Source organism: Gopherus evgoodei, chromosome 14 (assembly GCF_007399415.2).
Source record: "Gopherus evgoodei ecotype Sinaloan lineage chromosome 14, rGopEvg1_v1.p, whole genome shotgun sequence".
NCBI classification, from domain to species: Eukaryota; Metazoa; Chordata; order Testudines; family Testudinidae; genus Gopherus; species Gopherus evgoodei.
In genome coordinates, this window is record NC_044335.1 from 934,912 (window position 1) to 957,583 (window position 22,672).

The following is a 22,672-nucleotide window of genomic DNA, read 5'->3' on the forward strand; positions in this document are numbered from 1 at the left end:
CTCAAAATGGACCCGGCTGAAGGGTCCTGTTCTCTGTACCTACAAGCTCTGTTTTAGACCCTGTTCCTGTCATCGAATAAACCTCTGTTTTACTGGCTGGCTGAGAGTCACGTCTGACTGCAAAGTGGGGGTGCAGGACCCTGTGGCCCCCCCAGGACCCCACCTGGGCGGGCTTGCTGTGGGAAGCACAGGGAGGGGCAGAGGATGCTGAATGCTCCAAGAAGAGACCCAAGAGGTGAAGCCATGTGAGCTTCTTGCCCTGCAGACTGTCTGCTCCAAGGGAGAGGAGGCTCCCAAAGTCCGGCCTGGCTTGGTGGGGAGCAGGTCCAGAGCATCGCCCGGAGACTCCGTGACACAGGGACAGGCCTGGGGCACCTGATGGGGGGGACCTGCTCAGGTGGTGGAGGGGCTGCCCGCATCCCAGCCCTCTGCCCTCCCCTGGCTCAGCCTCATGCTCCCCACCAGGCAAGCAAGATGGGTAGGCAGATTCCCCTGACAGGCATACAGCAAATCTCCATAGTAACATCAGCAACCCCAACCCTGAGCAACTAAGCCCTGTCAACCACACCCCGGCGACGCCGATGCAGCATCCCCTGCAGCCGGCCCAGCTCTATGCCCAGCAGCCTCCGCCCCACTCTGGACAGCACAGACCCCTCCTCCACCATGGGGGTGGTGAACAGCTCAAATGATCCCAATAACATTAGAGAACACCGCAAGAGAAATGACACTGGGCCTGGTTTCCATGGAAACAAGAGAGCCTCCTTATCCAGTTTGGTACCATGGAGGTTTCCATGGTGCCACGGCTGTATCTGACCATCTTTTCCATACACCACGTTTGTGTGTCATCACCACCTGTGCCCAAGGCTTTGCATCCCCCAGCTTCCTCATCCGCCTCCCCTTATGCTACCACCCACCCACCCCCGTCCACCTGCCCTGAACCTCCACGAGCCTCTCCACACTGCAGCGCAGTAGGGAGCAGGGGCTGCCCATGCTGTGGGGCTGGGTCAGGAACAAGCTGAGCTGTCTGTGGTTAGTCTAGCAAATGCAAGGCTGGCGTGGGACTGGGAAATGTAGGGGTGGAAGGCACATGCAGGAGACTGGGCCTAGGGCTCCCTCAGGTAGGGTGGACAGGATGGATATTGGGTTGGGCACCCTCCAGTCACTGCCCAGCCCCCTCCCTGCCCAGGGTTCACAGCGCGGGGGGTTGGCAGCAGAGTCTGGCTCCCATCCCTCGTGAGACGTTCTGGATCCATGGTGCACAGGACCCATACGGGCCCCACAGCACAGCCCTGCTCCCCGTCCCCCACACCAGCTGGGCCCCTTGGCACCATGTCCCAAGCCAGGAATATGCCAGTCAGGGTGCCCCCCACCCCCCGCCAAGTGGAGTCAGGGGTTGCCACAGCAACCAGGTCCTTGCTGGAGCTTACAGCAACTAGTTCAAGGCTTTATTTTAAGAATCACTTTGAATCTGAGAGTCTTCCCCGGCCGCCAAGGTGGGGGTAATCCTGCCCCTTCATCGGCCCCCTGATCTGCCCCTGCACCAGGGACAGGGAGCAGCAGGACCAGGGCAGGCGTTAATCAGGCCCCAGCAGGATCCCTGCAGTCTTGGCTGGGCATGGCAAAACCTCCCATGCAGGCCGGGGTGTGGAGGGAGGACAAATAGCAGGTGACTCAGTGCTCTGTGGGGCACTGAACTGACCCCCCAGCACCGGAGGAGGGGCCTCACCTGAGCCCCACACAGCATGTGCCAAACCGGCTCCTCCCCTCAGCCCAGACAGCTGCTGTGATCCAGGCCACCGCCTGCCTCCCTGATCTGCACAGCGCCCCCACTTGGTCATGCCCCCTGCCTGGAACAGCCCTGCCCAGCCCCCCCTTTCCCAGCTCAAGCCCTGCCCAGCCCCCACATTTCCTGGCACAGTGCCCCCGCCCATTGCAGCCCTGTCCCATGCCACCCAGGCCCCAAGAACAGATGCGGGGAGGGGACACACTGAGCCAGGTGTGTCTGTGCCCAAGGGTAACCCCATGGCAGGGGCTGGGCTTCCAGGTACTGTGCTCCTGCAGCCCAAGTCCCTGGCAGGTGGGAGCCTCGGGGGGTGGGGGTGAGGGTCCTTCTGGACTCATCCCCCCCATACACCCCCACCCCAGAGTTCTGCAGCCCCTGGCCTGAGGTAGTTCTGGGCTCATCGGTGTTGGGAAAACCCACAGCAGCTGCTGGCAGCTCAGGGGCACGGACCCGAGCAGTTGCCAGAGGTGGTGGGGTAGGGAGAGGGACAGGGGGGTGCTGGTGAGGGGGACAGAGAGTTACGGACAAGGTGCAAGGAGGGAACTGCAGGGGGAGGGGAAGTGCAGAGAGATCAGGATAGAGAGGGCTGGGGGTGCAGGGAGGGAGCTGGGGGTACAGGGAAGAGGTGAGGTCAGGGTGCAGGGAGGGAGCTGTGGGTGCAGGGAGGGGGTGAGGTCAGGGTGTGTCACAGAGTGTGGGGAAGTCTGGCCCTGCTCCCCTCTTCCTGGGACTCACAGTCACTCTCAGCCAGCCAGTAAAACAGGTTTATTGGACAACAGGAACACAGGTTACAGCAGAGATTGGAGGCACAGTCAGGACCCCTCAATTGAGTCCCTCTGGGGGTTCAGGAAGCTTAGTCCCCTGAATTCCAACCACCCAGCCCAAAACGGAAACTAAACTCAACTCCCTCCAGCCGGCCCCTTCCTTTGTCCAGCTTCCCGGGGAAAGGTGCTGACACCTCCCTGCTCCCTGGCTCAGGTTACAGGCCTAGGTCCTGGTCCCTCACCTAATGGAATTCCTGGTTCTTCTTCGAGTGATTGCTCATATCCATTCCAGTTAGGTGTACGCGCCGCGCGTGCACATTCGTCGGAAAACTTTTACCCTAGCAACTCAGTGGGCCGGCAGGTCGCCCCCTAGAGTGGCGCCACCATGGCGCTCCATATATACTCCTGCCGGCCCACCCGCTCCTCAGTTCCTTCTTACCGCCCGTGTCGGTCGTTGGAACAGTGGAGCGCGGCTTAGCTGACCTCCACTTCCCTAGCTACTCGTTTTTCTCGTATATAATTATGCAGTTATAACACTTTTATTTATATATTTGTATGGTTATACATGTTTTCTTTGCTAACATGGTTAGTTTAGTTAGCGGGGTTCAGGAAGTAGCCCCTTCCATGAGCCCAGTGCCGGAGCCATGCATGGCTCACCGGGTTAAAAGGGGCCCGGCCTGCCAGAAGCCGCGGCCGAAGAGAGATCTACATGACTCCTGTTTGAAGTGCCTCAGGGAATCACACTTGACAGATAAGTGCCCCATTTGCAAGGCTTTTAAGCCGAGAACAAAAAGGTGCGGGACTTCCACTTACCCCTCCACCTTGGGCGCCGAGCGATGTTCACGCGGCGGGCAGAAGCGCCTCCTCGGCACCGGACCCCGCCGGTACTACCAAGGCCTTTCGGCACCGACCGTCGCCGGCACCGATGTCGACTCGGCACCGCTCCCTTCTTCCGAGGTCGAGAGAGTCTACGATTCCTGCTGGTGCCTGGCGGCTCCCCGGCACACGCCGTGGTTGAGCCCCCTGCTCCCGCTGCTTCCGTGCCACCTGCATCGCAGCCAGAGAGCTCGCCTAAGTTGCGTTACCCGGCACCGACACCTGCAGAGGCACCGATGACTTCGGCTCCGTCGATTCCAGTCCCCCAGGACCATGGAATCCGGTGCCTGGCAGCTCCCCGGCTCGCGCCGTGGTAGAGCTTACTGCTCCTGCTGCTTCTGTGCCAACTGCACCACAGCTAGACAGCTCGTCTAAGATGGCTCGCCCGGCACCGACGACGTCGGCACCGTCGATCCCGGTCCCACGAGGGCCGTAGAATCCGGTGCCTGACGGCTCCCCGGCACGCGCCGTGGTTGAGCGTATTGCTCCTGCTGCTTCCGTGCCAGCGGCACCGCAGCCAGAGAGCTCGTCTAAGTCGGATCGCCCGGCGCCGACACCTGCTACGGCACCGATGACGTCGTCACCGTCGATCCCGGTCCCACAAGGGCCGTAGAATCCGGTGCCTGACGGCTCCCCGGCACGCGCCGTGGTTGAGCGTATTGCTCCTGCTGCTTCCGTGCCAGCGGCACCGCAGCCAGAGGGCTCGTCTAAGTCGGATCGCCCGGCACCGGCACCTGCTGCGGCACCGATGACGTCGGCACCGTCGATCCCGGTCCCACAAGGGCCGTAGAATCCGGTGCCTGACGGCTCCCCGGCACGCGCCGTGGTTGAGCTACTGCTCCTGCTGCTTCCGTGCCAACGGCACCGCAGCCAGAGAGCTCGTCTACGTCGGATCGTCCGGCACCGACACCTGCTGCGGCACCGATGACGTCGGCACCGTCGATCCCCGGTCCCGCAAGGGCCGTAGAATCCGGTGCCTGACGGCTCCCCGGCACGCGCCGTGGTCGAGCTAAGGCTCCGGCTGCTTCCGTGCCAACGGCACCGCAGCCAGAGGGCTAGTCTAAGTCGGATCGCCCGGCACCGACACCTGCTGCGGCACCGATGACGTCGGCACCGTCGATCCCGGTCCCGCAAGGGCCGTAGAATCCGGTGCCTGACGGCTCCCCGGCACGCGCCGTGGTTGAGCTCCTGCTCCGGCTGCTTCCATGCCAACGGCACCGCAGCCAGAGGGCTAGTCTAAGTCGGATTGCCCGGCACCGAAGCCTCTGAGGCACCGACAACATCGGCACCGTCGATTCCAGTCCCACAAGGGCTATCGAATCCGGTGTCCGACGGCTTCCCGGCACGCGCCGTGGTTGAGCGTATTACTCCCGCTGCTTCAGTGCTGACGGCACCGCAGCTAGACAGCTTATCTAACTCGGTTCGCCCGGCACCGGCACCTACCGAAGCTCTGATGACCTCGGTACCGTGGATCCCGGTCCCACGAGGGCCGTCGAATCCGGTGCCTGTTAGCTCTCCAGTACACACTGTGGTTGAGCCTGCTGTTCCCTTCACGCCGGAGATGTTACCAACGGCGAGGGCTCTCAGTGCCATGACAGAGTCAGTGCTGCCTGACCCGGGCACCGCCGGTACGGGTAATACAGTCTCTTCAGGGGACTGTCCCCTGTCAGTACAGCAGAGCGGCACCGTTCATGGTCACGGTCCCGCAGACACTCCAAGTCCTGTCGGCACGCCGGACACCACTGGCAGTCCCGGTGCTGTTTTCCTCGGTACTGGTCACACTCGCTGCACCGGTCGGTATCCCGTTCGCCGACCCGCTATCGGCACCGTTCCGACATCTGGCACCGGGGCAGGTACCTTGACTCCTGTAGCCTTTCTCCGAGCCTCGAGATCTCGGTCGACCTCCCGACACCGTGTGGGTCTGGATCTCGTTCCAGGTACCGATACGCCTCCCGATGCCGGTCCCCGGTGCCGAGTTGGGCAAGGTCCGAGTGAGTCAGAGGCTCTGCCCGTGCCTTCTCTTAGTACCCCCATGGCCGTCCGGACGCGCATCCGTGTCATCCCATATGCGCAGATTTTATGCTCAGGACCACGATCCTGATATGATGGCCAGCGGGCGCCAGCCCCGAAGCAGAAAGAGGCTTGGCGAATGCAAGGTGTACTCTGCAGGGGCCCTGCAGCTCTGGGTAGCAAAGCAACAAGCCTTGCTTAGCTGCGATACTTATAACACCTGGGTGAAGGAGTTTCTCCCTCAAAACTCCCACCTGGAGTTCGCTGCCGTCTTGGAGGACGGGGGAAAGAAGGTTCCCAGAGCGTCCCTCCAGGCCTCGTGGACGCAGCAGACTCTGCGGCCAGCACTCTGGCCTTGGGTGTCGCCATGAGGTGCATTTCATGGCTTCAGGTTTTAAACCTCCGGCCAGAGCTGCAGTATGCCATTCAGGATTTACCCTTTGTGGGTAAGGCATCTTCGCGGCAGAGACAGCCCCAGACTGCGAAGCCTGATGGACAATAGGGTCCTAATGCGTCTCAGCATGTATACGCCAGCGACCAAACGCAGGTCTTTATGGCCCCAGCCGCCATACTCTGTGCCTAGCCAGAGGCAGAACTCTGGAAAACGGCAAGGCCAAGGTGGTTGCAGACAAACGTCAAGCCCCCTAAAAAGCCGAAGTCAAGGTCCCTCGCAATTACCACTGGGACCAAAGACGGACCTTCCAAGGTTCGCCGGAGGGCGGTGTACCAGTCGCAGGACGGGATCCCGATCCCGCTTTCTCCTGGCATGGCCCCAGTTACTTTCAGATCGCTGGGTCCTGCGCACGATGGAGCATAGGTACCACCTTTAATTTGCTCCAGCCCTGTCCCCCTTCAGCGGACGAAAGGGGCAAGGGGTTTTACTCCCGTTATGCCCTAGTCCCCCACTCGAACACAGGTCTCAGACCTCCCTGGTCCTGCATGGACTCAACTGGTTTAGGATAAGGTTGAAGTTCTACATGGTATCCCTGGGAACCATTATTCCCTCCTTGCCTCCTGGGGGCTACTATGCCGCCCTGGATATGAAGGACGCGTACTTTCGCAGTGCCATCTTCCCTCCACACGGGAGATGCCTCCGCTTTATAGCCAGCGGTGAATACTCCCGGTTTACGGCCATAGTCGCCGCCTTCCGTCGCTGATGTCGGATATGCGTTTTTCCGTATCTGGACGATTCGCTTATCCGAGGAGACTCTGAGACACAAACCGCTCAGCCGTGGGCATCGTCACGGTCTTATTCACAGATCAAGGCCTGATGATTACTATAGAGCAATCCACTCTGGTTCCCACGCAGAGGTTGGGCTTCCTAGGGGCTATCCTGGTCTCCTACCTAGCCGGAGCCTGCTTATCACAACTGCGGTTTTAGGCGAGGGCAACAATCATCTGAGGTCTGAAGGCTTTCCCAACGACCTCAGCTCGCTCTTGTCTCAGTCTCCTGGGTCCATGGTTGCCCGCAAGTTTGTAACCAAACACGCCAAGCTCCGCCTCCGTCCTCTCCAAGTCCGGCCCACCTCGGCGTACCGCTTGGACAGGGAGCCAATGGTCATGGTAGTCACCGTTCCCTCGAACATCTTAGGCTCCCTAGAGTGGTGGCTAACTCCCTCCTTGGTGTGGACAGGGATGCGGTTTCATCCGCCCCAGCCCTCACTGCCCCTGACGGCGGACGCATCATCTCACTGCTCGAGTGCTCATGGTCGCCTCCGAGCTTAAGGCCTTTGGTCTTCTAAGAAGCTGGCATTCCTCGTTAATGCCCCAAAAATGAGAGTAGTCCGCCTGGCATGCCAGGGGTTCCAGCGGCAGCTGCGAGGTCGTTGTATCTCGGTGTTTACAGCCAACACAAGGGCCAGGTGCTTCATAAGTATTCAGGGGGGACATAGTCCTCCCCCCTTTTTTGTCAGGAGGCCATCCATTTCTGGGTCTTTTGCATGGCCCACTCGATGGAGCTGGCGACGTCCTTTCTCCCAGGCGTTCGGAACGTCTTAACTCTTTGACTCAGCAGGTTTTTCCTGTCTTACGAGTGATCACTCTGCCCCATATGAGGCGTCCCGCTTTCCGGAAGTGGAGATGTTTCCTCACACAGACCTGTTCGCTCACCGCGAGAGCAGGAAGTGCCAGGTGTTCTGCTCCTTCCAAGGTCTCTCCTCGGAATCGATCTTGGACGCATTCCTGATGCCGTGGAGAGGCCAACTGCATTATGCCTTCCCACTGTTCCCACTGGTTCATTAGGTCCTGCTCAAACTCCGCAGGGGCAGAGCGCGCATCATCATGATCACTCCAGAGTGGTCCAGGCAGCACTGGCATACCACGTTGCTCGGCCTGTCAGCCCAGACCTCATCACTCAGGGCAATGACAGACTTCGTCGCTCGGACCTGCAGCCTCTTCGCCTCACGGTAGCTCCTGCGTACCTGAGTCGGGGTGACAGGCAGCCTTCCACCTGGTCAACGTACCGGACCAGGTGGAAGCGTTTCCTCTACAGCTGCAGTACGCTCGATTTTGCTCCTGCTGAGGTCTCGATCCCCTCTATTTGGCCTGCCTCTGGCCTTCAGCGGCAGGACCTGGCGGTATCATCGCTGAGGATACTCTCAGCAGCCGTCCCTACCTTCCAGCAGGCTAAGATGGACGTTCAGTGTCCCACGCTCTATGGGTTCGAGGTCCCTCAAGGGCTTGGAGCGCTTGCACCCTCGGGTGCGCCGCCCAGCCCCGCCCTGGGACCTCAACCTAGTCTTGGCCAGACAGGTCTCTGAGAGCAGAGCTCTTACGGGGGTTCCGCCGTACACTAGGTTCCACAAAGACAAGGTGCAGTTATGACCGCACCCGGCTTTCCTCCCTAAGGTGTTTTGGCCTTTCATGTTACCCACAGCTCAACGCAATGGGCATAACCGTTGCACTCCTTGGACATCTGTGGAGTGCTCGCATTATATTGACAGAATCATTTCCTAAGGTGCCCCAGCTCTGCCCCGGTAGCGGGCCAAAGGGAGGGCTTGCTTGTTTTCCTCTCAGAGGATCTCATCTGGGGTGATGGCGGACATCCCCACTTGTTATGATTTGGCTCATATTTCCCTAAGCCACATCACTGTGCCTTCTACCAGGGCTCAGGCTTCATCTGCCGTCTTGCTGGCTCGTGTTTCTACCCACGAGACCTGTCGCGAAGCTCCATTGGTCCTCGGTCCATACCTTGCTTCGCAGTATGCCCTGGTTCAGCAGTCAAGAGAGGCTGTAGCCTCTGGCTCGGCAGTTTTATTCTGCCACATTTCACTCCGACCCCACCGCCTTTGTAAGGCTTGGGATTCACCTAACTGGAATGGATATGAGCAATCACTCGAAGAAGAAAAGACGGTTACTCACCTTTGTAACTGTTGTTCTTCGAGATGTGTTGCTCATATCCATTCCGCACCCGCCCTCCTTCCCCACTGTCGGAGTAGCCGGCAAGAAGGAACTGAGGAGCGGGTGGGCCGGCAGGGGTATATATCAAGCGCCATGGTGGCGCCACTCTAGGGGGCGACCTGCCGGCCCACTGAGTTGCTAGGGTAAAAGTTTTCCGACGAATGTGCACGCGCGGCGCGTACACCTAACTGGAATGGATATGAGCAACACATCTCGAAGAACAACAGTTACAAAGGTGAGTAACCGTCTTTTCTCTCATCCCCCACACAGACAGTCCCTACTCCATCACAGGGTGCAGGAAGGAAGCTGGGGCTGCAGGGAGGGGGTGAGGTCAGGGTGCAGGGAGGGAGCTGTGGGTGCAGGGAGAGGGTGAAGTCAGGGTGCAGGGAGAAGACTGGGGGTGCAGGGAGAGGGTGAGGTCAGAGTGCAGGGAGGGAGCTGGGGGTGCAGGGAGAGGGTGAAGTCAGGGTTCAGGGAGGGAGCTGGGGGTGCAGGAAATGGCATAGCAGGAGTGGGGGGCAGGGAGGGCAGTGAAGCAAGTGCCTGGGGAATTGCTTTGCATTTGCAGCCCTTTGCTTCCCACCCCACGTGGGGCCAGGGAGGGGATCCTGCACATCGCCCCTAAAGGATCCCAGACACCCCCGGCCTGGCCCCTTCCCCCCAAGGGTCTGTCACCCCACACAGAGGGATAGGCCCGGACACTGCCCCTCCAGTCCACCCCCATGCCCTGTGGGAGGAAAGCCGCCCTGAGGGGTCAATGGGTGAGCAGGCGGCTCACGGCAGGCCAGCAAGTGGCTCCCCCACAGCCCAGCTACAGCCTGGCCAGACAGGGCTGCAGGCTGCATGTGGCCAAGGGCGAGCCCTGGTGGCCTGGGAAGGAGGCTCCAGCTCTCACAGTCGGGGAGCAGGCAGGAGCTGGCCCCTCTGAGCTGGGCCGGGCCAGAGACCCTCAAGCTGCTCTCCAGCCCAGCTACCCCGAGGCCAGAAATCACCAGTCCCAGTCATGCTCTTGGGCTGTGATTTCTGAGCCCCCTGAGTGTGTGGGTGTGTGTGCTGAATGAGTGTGTACACAGCTGTGCTGCATGAACATGTGCACTGTGTGTGTGCACTCTGCTGTGTGGATGTGCATGTGCATTATGTTGTGTTGTGTGTTTGTGCATTACGTCTGCATGCGACAGCTCGTGCTACAGCTCGCTCACGTTCACAGGGCACACGGCAGTTTTGGTCCCGGTGACCAGAACCCGTTGTGCCAGGTGCTGCCCAGCGAGAGGGCAGCCCTGCCTGGCCCAGCCCAGCCTGGTCACAATCTGGTGCAGAGAATGGGGGACAGTGGGTAGGAAGCTGGAAATGGGACCCACCAAACCCAGAGGGGCCCCCAAGCGGGGAACCGCTGTGAACCTCTGCTGAGCTGGTGGCGGAGCAGGCTGCTGTTTGGAACAGCCAGGGTGGGTCTCCCCTCTCTGGCCACAGACACCTGCTCAGTCTGCTCCATCTGCTCTGAAAGGAGCAGCTCCCATTACCACAGCTGTTAACACCACTGCCCAGGCTTGGCACCCCCCACCTGCTGCAGGCCCCTCCCTTAGCCCTGACAACAGCTCTAACAGTCGCATCAGGTGTCACCCCTGGAGTCAAGTGAGCAGGAGAATCTCAGCTTTCAGTTATAATGAGCGGCAAGTTTCTAGCCCTTGTGGCTGCAAAGACAATCTGGGAAAGGTGGCCTGCGCACAGCCCATGGGCCTCAGGGATGCAGCAGCAAAGAGAAGCCGGAAATACCAGGGTTAACACCTCATGATCTCGGTGCACTCGGGGTCAGCAGTTCTACAGCGCACAGCTCATCAGCAGGGCTGGACCCTAAACCGTCACCGCCCCAGCACTGACCTTGTCCACTGCAGCTAGCGGAGCGGGGGGGGGCGAGAGCTGCTGGCATCTCCGTGGGGCAGCCCCCACAGGAATACCCCCTGCCCACAGGTCACCCTGTGCGAGGCAGCAGGGCTCTTGTGCTGCGGGGTGCAGAGCCTGGTCTAGCATTACAGACAACACAGCGGCAGGTACCATGCCCCAGGACGGGTCAGCTGTGGGACCAGACCCGGCACCTGTTGAAGTCAAAGCAGGAGCCTCTAGCATGGGGCACGTGGTCTAGCAGCCAGAGGGTGCCAGGCATTAGTCAGGGGAACACAAGCACAAATTAAGGGGGACACGAGTGCGGTCCTCAGATACCTGAAAGGCTGCCATAGAGAACCGCTTTTCTCCAGCTTTTCTCTGGCCACCGAGGACAGGACAAGAGGCGATGGGATCAAACTGTAGCACAGCAGATTTAGATTAAATCTCAGGTGGTCCATGTGGGGTGGGGGGGGAGCACAATGTTATAGCTGATGCTCTATCACGGTGCGGGGGCCTGAACTTCCCCAAGTCACTGGTTAAGTGACCCTGCTCTGTTCACCCTGGAAGGGGGGCAGAGATGTGCTGAAGGGGGGGATTTTCTTGTTTTTTCCTTGTTTTTCCAATGGCTTGCATGCAGAGGGAGTTTGTTGTTATAGAGGACCAGAGAGGGAACTCGGGACCCTGGCCAATGGCCTGGAGGATGGAGATCCCAGTGACTGGTGACCTAGTGACCCGGCTCAGGAGACACAGCCAGTTCTGGCCAGTGGGAGGACAATGGGCTGCAGAGAGAGGACCCTGGTGACCTGACTAGCCGGTTCCAGCCAGAGGAGGCCAGAGGATGGAAGAGGGGAGAGTTGGCCCAAGTGACCCGGTTTACAACCCCGTTTCCCTGGAGAGAAGACAATGGACAGAGGGGGCTTGGGACTGGAGATCTCAGATGCCCAGCTGGAGAGGGGGAGCAGGCAGAGCCCACCTGGATGCAGGGAGACTGGGATGTGCTGGGCTGAGGGAGGCCAGGCCTGGGGCCCTGAGACAGCTCAATGGGACGAAGTACAGCTCAATGGGACGAAGTCAGAGGGCCTGGACAATCTCCATCCGAGGATATTAAAGGAACTGGCGCGTGAAATTGCGAGCCCGTTAGCGAGAATTTTTAAGCAATCGATAAACTCGGGGGTTGTGCCGTATGACTGGAGGATTGCTAATGTAGTTCCTATTTTTAAGAAAGGGAATAAAAGTGATCTGGGTAATTATAGGCCTGTTAGCTTGACGTCTGTAGTATGTAAGGTCTTGGAAAAAATTTTAAGGGAGAAAGTAGTTAAGGACATAGAGGTCAATGGTAATTGGGACGAATTGCAACACGGATTTACTAAAGGTAGATCGTGTCAAACCAATCTGATCTCCTTCTTTGAGAAGGTGACGGATTACTTAGATAAAGGAAATGCGGCAGATATAATTTACCTAGATTTCAGTAAGGCGTTCGACACGGTTCCACATGGGGAACTGTTAGTTAAATTGGAAAAGATGGGGATGAATATGAAAGTTGTAAGGTGGATAAGGAACTGGTTAAAGGGGAGACTCCAGCGGGTTGTATTGAAAGGTGAACTGTCAGGCTCGAAGGAGGTCACTAGTGGAGTCCCTCAAGGATCAGTTTTGGGACCGATCTTATTTAACCTTTTTATAACTGACCTTGGCACAAAGAGCGGGAATGTGCTAATAAAGTTTGCGGATGACACAAAGCTGGGGGGTATTGCTAACATGGAGAAGGACAGGAATACTATTCAGGAAGATCTGAACCACCTTGTAAACTGGAGTAATAGAAATAGGATGAAATACAATAGTGAAAAGTGCAAGGTCATGCACTTAGGAATTAATAATAAGAATTTTGGATATACGTTGGGGGCGCATCAGTTGGAAGCGACGGAGGAGGAGAAGGACCTTGGGGTACTGGTTGATAGCAGGATGACTATGAGTCGCCAATGTGATACGGCTGTTAAAAAAGCAAATGCGATTTTGGGATGCATCAGGCGGGGTATTTCCTGCAAGGATAAGGAGGTGTTAGTACCGTTATATAAGGCGCTGGTGAGACCCCATCTGGAATACTGTGTGCAGTTCTGGTGTCCCATGTTCAAGAAGGATGAATTCAAACTGGAGCAGGTTCAGAGATGGGCTACAAGGATGATCCGAGGAATGGAAAAACTGCCTTATGAAAGGAGACTCAAAGAGCTTGGCTTGTTTAGCCTGGCCAAAAGAAGGCTGCGGGGGGATATGCTTGCTCTATATAAATATATCAGGGGGGTTAACGTTAGGGAGGGAGAGGAATTATTTAAGTTTAGTACTAATGTAGGCACGAGGACGAATGGGTATAAATTGGATATTAGGAAGTTTAGACTTGAAATTAGATGAAGGTTTCTAACCATTAGGGGAGTGAAGTTCTGGAACAGCCTTCCGAGGGAAGTAGTGGGGGCAAAAGACTTTTCTGGCTTTAAGGCTAAGCTTGATAAGTATATGGAGGGGATGTTATGATAGGATCGTTAATTTGGGCAATTGATCTTGGATTACCACCAGATAGGTCTGCTCAATGGTCTGCGGGGAGATGTTGGATGGGATGGGAACTGAGTTACTGCAGAGAATTCCTTCTTGGGTGCTGGCTGGTGACTCTTGCCCACATGCTCAGGGTTTAGCTGATCGCCATATTTGGGGTCGGGAAGGAATTTTCCTCCAGGGCGGATTGGCAGGGGCCCTGGAGGTTTTTCGCCTTCCCCTGCAGCGTGGGGCACGGGTCGCTTGCTGGTGGATTCTCTGCAGCTTGAGGTCTTCAAACCAATTTTGAGGATTTCAATAACTCGGTCCTGGGTTAGGGGTTGTTATAAAATTGGATGGGTAGGGTTCTGTGGCCTGCCTTGTGCAGGAGGTCAGACTAGATGATCATATTGGTCCCTTCTGACCTATGAGTCTATGAGTCTATGAGTCTGTGTTCAATGCTCAATAAACCTCCTGTTTTACACTGGCTGAGAGTCACTCTGGGCTAGAGAACAGGGTTGCATCGTCCCCTTCGGGGGTGGAGGCCCTGGGGATCCAGAGCGCGAGGACTCCCTGAAGGGGCCCATGGCAGAGACAGACATGCTGAGGCTCAGAGAGGTGCGGCTCCAGGAGGTAGAGGGGCCGGACCCCGAGAGAGAGTGGACCCCCGAGAAGGGCTGTTGCACTGAAGGGGGTTCCCCCCTCGGACCACATGAGGCCAAGAGTGGGCACGATCTGTGAGTCCGTAACACTCAGGAAAAACATCCCCTCTATAAGAACAGTGGACAATGGGAGGACGCCTGGGGAGGTGGAGGATCTCGAAAGGAGACTGGAGCTGTCTGTCTGGGATGGGTCAGACACACCAACTCCTGCATCTCGCTGGGCTCAGAGCAGACCGTGAGATCCCTTCTAACTCTGTGGGGCCGGGGCACAGCTCCGCCGGCAGGGCCGGCACCGGTAACAGCCCTGCACTTCCGGCGGCGGCCAGCAGAGGGGGCCCCTGCCCAGCATTTAACCCAGGCAGGCGCCGAGCCCGGAGCTGCCCCAGCCCGCAGGGAACCGAGCTCCAGCAAGCGAGCTCCCCTGACCCCCAACCCCTGCCCAGACCCCCAACCAACTGCTACCCCCACAGACCCCCAACCCCTGCCCAGACCCCCAACCAACTGCTACCCCCCACAGACCCCCAACCCGACCCTACAGACCCCCAACCCCTGCCCAGACCCCCAACCAACTGCTAACCCCACAGACCCCCAACCCCTGCCCAGACCCCCAGCCCGACCCTACAGACCCCCAACGCCTCCCCAGACCCCCAACCCGACCCTACAGACCCCCAACCCCTGCCCAGACCCCCAACCAACTGCTACCCCCCACAGACCCCCAACCCCTGCCCAGACACCCAACCCGACCCTACAGACCCCCAACCCCTGCCCAGACCCCCAACCAACTGCTACCCCCCACAGACCCCCAAACCCTGCCCAGACCCCCAACCAACTGCTACCCCCCACAGACCCCCAACCCCTGCCCAGACCCCCAACCAACTGCTACCCCCCACAGACCCCCAAACCCTGCCCAGACCCCCAACCAACTGCTACCCCCACAGACCCCCAAACCCTGCCCAGACCCCCAACCAACTGCTACCCCCCCACAGACCCCCAACCCCTGCCCAGACCCCCAACCCGACCCTACAGACCCCCAACCCCTGCCCAGACCCCCAACCAACTGCTACCCCCCACAGACCCCCAACCCCTGCCCAGACCCCCAACCCGACCCTACAGACCCCCAGTCCCTGCCCAGACCCCCAACCAACTGCTACCCCCCACAGACCCCCAACCCCTGCCCAGACCCCCAACCCGACCCTACAGACCCCCAGTCCCTGCCCAGACCCCCAACCAACTGCTACCCCCACAGACCCCCAAACCCTGCCCAGACCCCCAACCAACTGCTACCCCCCACAGACCCCCAACCCCTGCCCAGACCCCCAACCAACTGCTACCCCCCACAGACCCCCAACCCCTGCCCAGACCCCCAACCAACTGCTACCCCCATAGACCCCCAACCCCTGCCCAGACCCCCAGCCAACTGTTACCCCCACAGACCCCCAAACCCTGCCCAGACCCCAAACCAACTGCTACCCCCCACAGACCCCCAACCCCTGCCCAGACCCCCAACCAACTGCTACCCCCCACAGACCCCCAACCCCTGCCCAGACCCCCACAGACCCCCAACCAACTGCTACCCCCCACAGACCCCCAACCCCTGCCCAGACCCCCAACCAACTGCTACCCCCACAGACCCCCAACCCCTGCCCAGACCCCCAACCAACTGCTACCCCCCACAGACCCCCAACCCCTGCCCAGACCCCCAACCAACTGCTACCCCCCCACAGACCCCCAACCCCTGCCCAGACCCCCAACCCGACCCTACAGACCCCCAACCCCTGCCCAGACCCCCAGCCAACTGCTACCCCCCACAGACCCCCAACGCCTCCCCAGACCCCCAACCAACTGCTACCCCCCACAGACCCCCAACCCCTGCCCAGACCCCCAACCAACTGCTACCCCCCACAGACCCCCAACGCCTCCCCAGACCCCCAACCCGACCCTACAGACCCCCAACCCCTGCCCAGACCCCCAACCAACTGCTACCCCCCACAGACCCCCAACGCCTCCCCAGACCCCCAACCAACTGCTACCCCCCACAGACCCCCAACCCGACCCTACAGACCCCCAGCCCCTGCCCAGACCCCCAACCAACTGCTACCCCCCACAGACCCCCAACGCCTCCCCAGACCCCCAACCCGACCCTACAGACCCCCAACCCCTGCCCAGACCCCCAACCCGACCCTACAGACCCCCAGCCCCTGCCCAGACCCCCAACCAACTGCTACCCCCCACAGACCCCCAACGCCTCCCCAGACCCCCAACCAACTGCTACCCCCCACAGACCCCCAACCCCTGCCCAGACCCCCAACCAACTGCTACCCCCCACAGACCCCCAACCCCTGCCCAGACCCCCAACCCGACCCTACAGACCCCCAACCCCTGCCCAGACCCCCAACCAACTGCTACCCCCCACAGACCCCCAACCCCTGCCCAGACCCCCAACCCGACCCTACAGACCCCCAACCCCTGCCCAGATCCCCAACCAACTGCTACCCCCCACAGACCCCCAACCCCTGCCCAGACCCCCAGCCAACTGCTACCCCCACAGACCCCCAACCCCTGCCCAGACCCCCAGCCAACTGCTACCACCCACAGACCCCCAACCCCTGCCCAGACCCCCAGCCAACTGCTACCACCCACAGACCCCCAACCCCTGCCCAGACCCCCAGCCAACTGCTACCCCCCACAGACCCCCAACCCCTGCCCAGACCCCCAACCAACTGCTACCCCCCACAGACCCCCAACCCCTGCCCAGACCCCCAACCAACTGCTACCCCCCACAGACCCCCAACCCCTGCCCAGACCCCCAACCAACTGCTACCCCCCACAGACCCCCAACCCCTGCCCAGACCCCCAACCAACTGCTACCCCCCACAGACCCCCAACCCCTGCCCAGACACCCAACCCGACCCTACAGACCCCCAACCCCTGCCCAGACCCCCAACCAACTGCTACCCCCCACAGACCCCCAACCCCTGCCCAGACCCCCAACCAACTGCTACCCCCCACAGACCCCCTGCCCCTGCCCAGACCCCCAACCAACTGCTACCCCCCACAGACCCCCAACCCCTGCCCAGACCCCCAACCCGACCCTACAGACCCCCAACCCCTGCCCAGACCCCCAACCAACTGCTACCCCCCACACACCCCCAACCCTTGCCCAGACCCCCAACCCGACCCTACAGACCCCCAACCCCTGCCCAGACCCCCAACCAACTGCTACCCCCCACAGACTCCCAACCCCTGCCCAGACCCCCAACCCGACCCTACAGACCCCCAACCCCTGCCCAGACCCCCAACCAACTGCTACCCCCCACAGACTCCCAACCCCTGCCCAGACCCCCAACCCGACCCTACAGACCCCCAACCCCTGCCCAGACCCCCAACCAACTGCTACCCCCCACAGACCCCCAAACCCTGCCCAGACCCCCAACCCGACCCTACAGACCCCCAACCCCTGCCCAGACCCCCAACCAACTGCTACCCCCCACAGACCCCCAACCCCTGCCCAGACCCCCGACCACCTGCTACCCCCACAGACCCCCAACCCCTGCCCAGACCCCCAACCACCTGCTACCCCCACAGACCCCCAACCCCTGCCCAGACCCCCAACCAACTGCTACCCCCCACAGACCCCCAACCCCTGCCCAGACCCCCAACCCGACCCTACAGACCCCCAACCCCTGCCCAGACCCCCAACCAACTGCTACCCCCCACAGACCCCCAACGCCTCCCCAGACGCCCAACCAACTGCTACCCCCCACAGACCCCCAACCCCTGCCCAGACCCCCAACCAACTGCTACCCCCCACAGACCCCCAACCCCTGCCCAGACCCCCAACCCGACCCTACAGACCCCCAACCTCTGCCCAGACCCCCAACCCGACCCTACAGAGCCCCAGCCCCTGCCCAGATCCCCAGCCAACTGCTACCCCCCACAGACCCCCAACCCCTGCCCAGACCCCCAACCAACTGCTACCCCCCACAGACTCCCAACCCCTGCCCAGACCCCCAACCCGACCCTACAGACCCCCAATCCCTGCCCAGACCCCCAACCAACTGCTACCCCCCACAGAACCCCAACCCCTGCCCAGACCCCCAACCAAATACTACCCCCCACAGACCTCCAACCCCTGCACAGACCCCCAACCCGACCCTACAGACCCCCAACCCCTGCCCAGACCCCCAACCAACTGCTAACCCACAGACCCCCAACCCCTGCCCAGACCCCCAACCCGACCCTACAGACCCCCAGCCCCTGCCCAGACCCCCAGCCAACTGCTACCCCCCACAGACCCCCAACCCCTGCCCAGACCCCCGACCCGGCCCCACAGACCCCCAACCCCTGCCCAGACCCCCAACCAACTGCTACCCCCCCCAGACCCCCAACGCCTCCCCAGACCCCCAACCAACTGCTACCCCCCACAGACCCCCAACCCCTGCCCAGACCCCCAACCCGACCCTACAGACCCCCAACCCCTGCCCAGACCCCCAACCAACTGCTACCCCCCACAGACCCCCAACCCCTGCCCAGACCCCCAACCAACTGCTACCCCCCACAGACCCCCAACCCCTGCCCAGACCCCCAACCCGACCCTACAGACCCCCAACCCCTGCCCAGACCCCCAACCAACTGCTACCCCCCACAGACCCCCAACCCCTGCCCAGACCCCCAACCCGACCCTACAGACCCCCAACCCCTGCCCAGACCCCCAGCCAACAGCCAGCCCCCACAGACCCCCAACCCCTGCCCAGACCCCCAACCAACTGCTACCCCCCACAGACCCCCAACGCCTCCCCAGACCCCCAACCCGACCCTACAGACCCCCAACCCCTGCCCAGACCCCCAACCAACTGCCACCCCCCACAGACCGCCAAACCCTGCCCAGACCCCCAACCCGACCCCACAAACCCCCAAACCCTGCCCAGACCCCCAACCAACTGCCACCCCCCACAGACCCCCAACCCGACCCCACAGACTCCCAACCAACCGCCAACCCCCACAGACCGCCAACCCCTGCCCAGACCTCCAACCCGACCCCACAGACCCCCAACCAACCACCAACTTCCACAGACCGCCAACCGCTGCCCAGACCCCCAACCCGACCCCACAGACCCCCAACCAACTGCCAACCCCCACAGACCGCCAACCCCTGCCCAGACCCCCAACCCGACCCCACAGATCCCCAACCAACCGCCATCCTCCACAGATCGCCAACCCCTGCCCAGACCCCCAACCCGACCCCACAGATCCCCAACCAACCACCAACCTCCACAGACCGCCAACCGCTGCCCAGACCCCCAACCCGACCCCACAGACCCCCAACCAACCGCCAACCCCCACAGACCGCCAACCCCTGACCAGACCCCCAACCCGACCCCACAAACCCCCAACCCCTGCCCAGACCCCCAACCAACTGCCACCCCCCACTAACCCCCAGCCCGACCCCACAGACCCCCAACCAACCACCAACCCCCACAGACCGCCAATGCCCACAGACCACCAACGCCTGCCCAGATCCCCAGCCCGACCCCACAAACCCCCAACCAACCGCCAACCTCCACAGACTGCCAACCCCTGCCCAGACCCCCAACCCGACCCCACAGACTCCCAACCAACCGCCAACCCCCACAGATCGCCAACCCCTGCCCAGACCCACAACCCGACCCCACAGACCCCCAACCAAATGCCACCTCCCACAGACCCCCAACCAACTGCCAACCCCCACAGATCGCCAATCCCTGCCCAAACCCCCAGCCAAACCCCACAGCGCCCAACCCCTGCCCAGACCCCCAACCCAACCCCACAGACCCCCAACCAACTGCCAACCCCCACAGACTGCCAACCCCTGCCCAGAACTCCAACCCGACCCCACAGACCCCCAACCCGACCCCCAACCCCTGCCCACACCATCCACCCACCAAACCCACAGACTCCCAACCCTTGCCCAGACCCCCCCAACCGCCAATCCTCACAGACCCCAACCCCTGCCCAGACCCCCAACCCAACCCCCAACCCGTGCCCACACCATCCACCCACCAAACCAGACTCCTGACCCCTGCCCAGACCCCCAGCCCGACCCCCACATACCCCCAACCCCTGCACAGACCCAACCACCAACCTCCCCACCCAACCCCTTCCCAGACCCCTAATTCCCACAGAACCCTAACCCTTGCACAGCCTCCCAGCCCCCACAGCTCCCAAACCACCAACCCCTGCCCTGACCCATAATCCCTAAACCCTGACACTGACCTCCCTGTGACCCCCAAACCTCAGCATTAACATTCCCTTCTACTCTCAACCCTAGTAGTGACCCCCACAACTCCCTTTGCTCTGCCCCAGCCCACTGGGCTCCTTTGGGATGCCTGGCAGGGCTGTATTGCTAACCTCAGCCCGGCCAGGGGCTCCAGTCCCCTCCCCTTCCCAGTGAGTCACCTTGGCATGGGGGCAGGTCCCCACAGAGCTGGCACCTTCCAGCCTCTCAGTGGCTCCCCAGGGCTCTCGCCTCCATCTCAGCCCCATCTCCTCAGCCAGCACTGCCACTGTGGCCAGCCAGAGCACAGGAGACAGGTCCATGGGTCACACAGCATGAGCCGCACACCCACAGCCTCCAGGCATGTGACAAACACACACACACACACCCTGCTGCCAGCCCCAGAACCACTCAATCCCCAGCACAGACCCACCCAGCCCGGATCCAAAATACCTGTGCGTCTCTGTGCCCCTCAACCCTGCCATGCGGGGCCAGATTCACCAGGCTCCCTGCAGATGTCCCCGCCAGGTGCCCTTGGTGAGCGCAGCGGGCGAGGCGCAGCCCCCTAGGCTTCTGAGATCGATACGGCTCCAGTGACAGCGCCAGACGCGTAGCCAAGAGCCCTATGCTCTGGAACACGTTGTACATGGGGAACTGCCTCGCTCCAGCCCAGGGTCCGGAGCCATGTGCGCCCGGGGGGTGCGGGAGGGTGCAGCTCCCCCTGCTCCCAGGTCCCAAATGCTGAGCCACGAGCAGGAGCTGGCAGCCCTTCTGGCACGAGAGCCTCCCAGCATAGGCCCCACTCCGGCCAGACTGGGACGATCCCAGCACTGCTGGCTTCTCACCCTGGTGAGCCTGGGCAAGTCCCTGCACCTCGCTGCCACCGGCCTCACCCTCTAACTCAGGGCTGCAACAGACAGACATGTCCTGTGCAAAGTTCCCTGGGGCGGGCCAGGACTAGAACCCTGCTCGCTCCCCAAAGCAGCAGCCAGTGCCTTTCCTCTGTGGGCTTCACGCAGAGCCAGGATTCATGGAGGCACAGGCCATCACAGGTGGGCTCACACGTGCACTCACACAGCCAGGACGTCGCACGCACACCCATGGGGGCACACACAGCCAGGACATCCCATGCACACACACACACCCAGGATGCCACGGCTCCAACTCGCCACACACACCCTGACAGACACTCTAAGCACCAACCATTAGCCACCAGCTCAAGCCAAAGTCATGCTTGTCTGCTCCCAAAGATGGGCAAAATGGCAGCCAGTGGAGGGGGTGGCAGGCTGGACATCTGACCGGACACCTCCCCAGGCAGAGGCAGGCTGGTCGAGGGCCACACTTTATAATGGTCTTGCCCACCACTATCGGGAGGCTCAAGCAGAGCAGCCAGCATGCCGGGCCCATGGCTGGCTGTGGGATGTGTGAGCTGAAGGGCATGGAGTCCAAGTCCTGGAAGTGAATAGGAGGGGCTGGATTGGGGGGCACCAGCCAGGTGGTGCGGGGAGCCAGGGCTGGGCTAGGGGGGCTGCAGGTCGGGACTGGGGGGAGCCCAGGGCTGGGCTAGGGGGGCTGCAGGTCAGGACTGGGGGGCGCTGGGTTTGCTATGTGGAGAAGTTCATACGCTGCCTCCTCCTGTGTCTGGCTGCTGCCCTGAGTCTCTGACTCTCAAGAGCCCTCGCTGCCCGTGGTGGGTTTTTCCTTGCGGAGTCACCACTCAGCCAGGGAGCCCCACCGGGCGCTGTGCATGCAGGATGCTGCAGAGCCCCCCCCCCTCGCAGCACATCCCTCAGGCCCTGTGCCCATCCCAGCTCCTGGGCAGGCAGCAGCTCCCGGTTCAGCTGAGAGGAGCCAGGCCCAGTCGGGCGAGTCCCTGCCCGCAGCAGGCAGGGATGGGAGGCAACAAGCACCCGGTTCCTCTGGAGAGGCCAAAGGTTACCCAGGGCAACCAGCCATCTCCCTGCCTAGCGCCTTCCCCAGAGCGGAGCCCGGCCCCCCACGGGACCCACAGGCATTTCCCTCTCTCCATTCACAGCAGCAACTTGTGCTCCAAGCCACCGGCCAGGCCACGTCAAAGGCCTCAGGAAACCGGCTCCTCTCAGACATGGCTGCAGGTGCAGCCCAGCGCCCCAGTGGGGCAGCCAGCCCTGCCCACCCCAGGGCAGACTGAAGCCCCCAGCCCTGACCCCCACCGGGAGGGCTCCTGGCAGGGCACTGTAGCAGCCAGCCCCTCGGTGCTGCCCACGGGGTGCCTGCATCGTGCCCGCCGAGCATCACTTACCTTTGCTGTCTTCTCGGGAGAGGCTGCCAGGCTGGGCCCCGTGCAGGGGGGCAGCATCTCCTTGGAGAGCAGCAGCTGCCTCTTGGCAGGGGGCCCCCTCCTCCCGGGGCAGGGCCGTGACCGTGAACCTCTGGCTCATGCCCCAGCAGTGGCAGGCGAGCGCTTCGCTGGCTCCAGCCTCTCCTCTCCACAAGTGGCTGCCCAGGCACCGCACCGGCTGAAGAGACAGAGCGGCTCTCCCTC

General features: G+C 61.5%; 1 protein-coding gene across 1 annotated transcript in view; it reads right to left on the minus strand.

Annotated features, from left to right (window-relative positions):
- LOC115635155 (solute carrier family 12 member 5-like) overlaps window positions 1-22,661 on the minus strand; it is a 137,933-nt gene extending 115,272 nt beyond the window's left edge. Inside the window, exon 1 of the mRNA XM_030533477.1 lies at window positions 22,430-22,661. Within this exon, the coding sequence (XP_030389337.1) occupies window positions 22,430-22,568 (139 nt within the window). The 5' untranslated portion in view covers window positions 22,569-22,661. The remainder of the gene's footprint in view (window positions 1-22,429) is intronic.
- Between the last annotated feature and the right edge of the window lie 11 nt (window positions 22,662-22,672).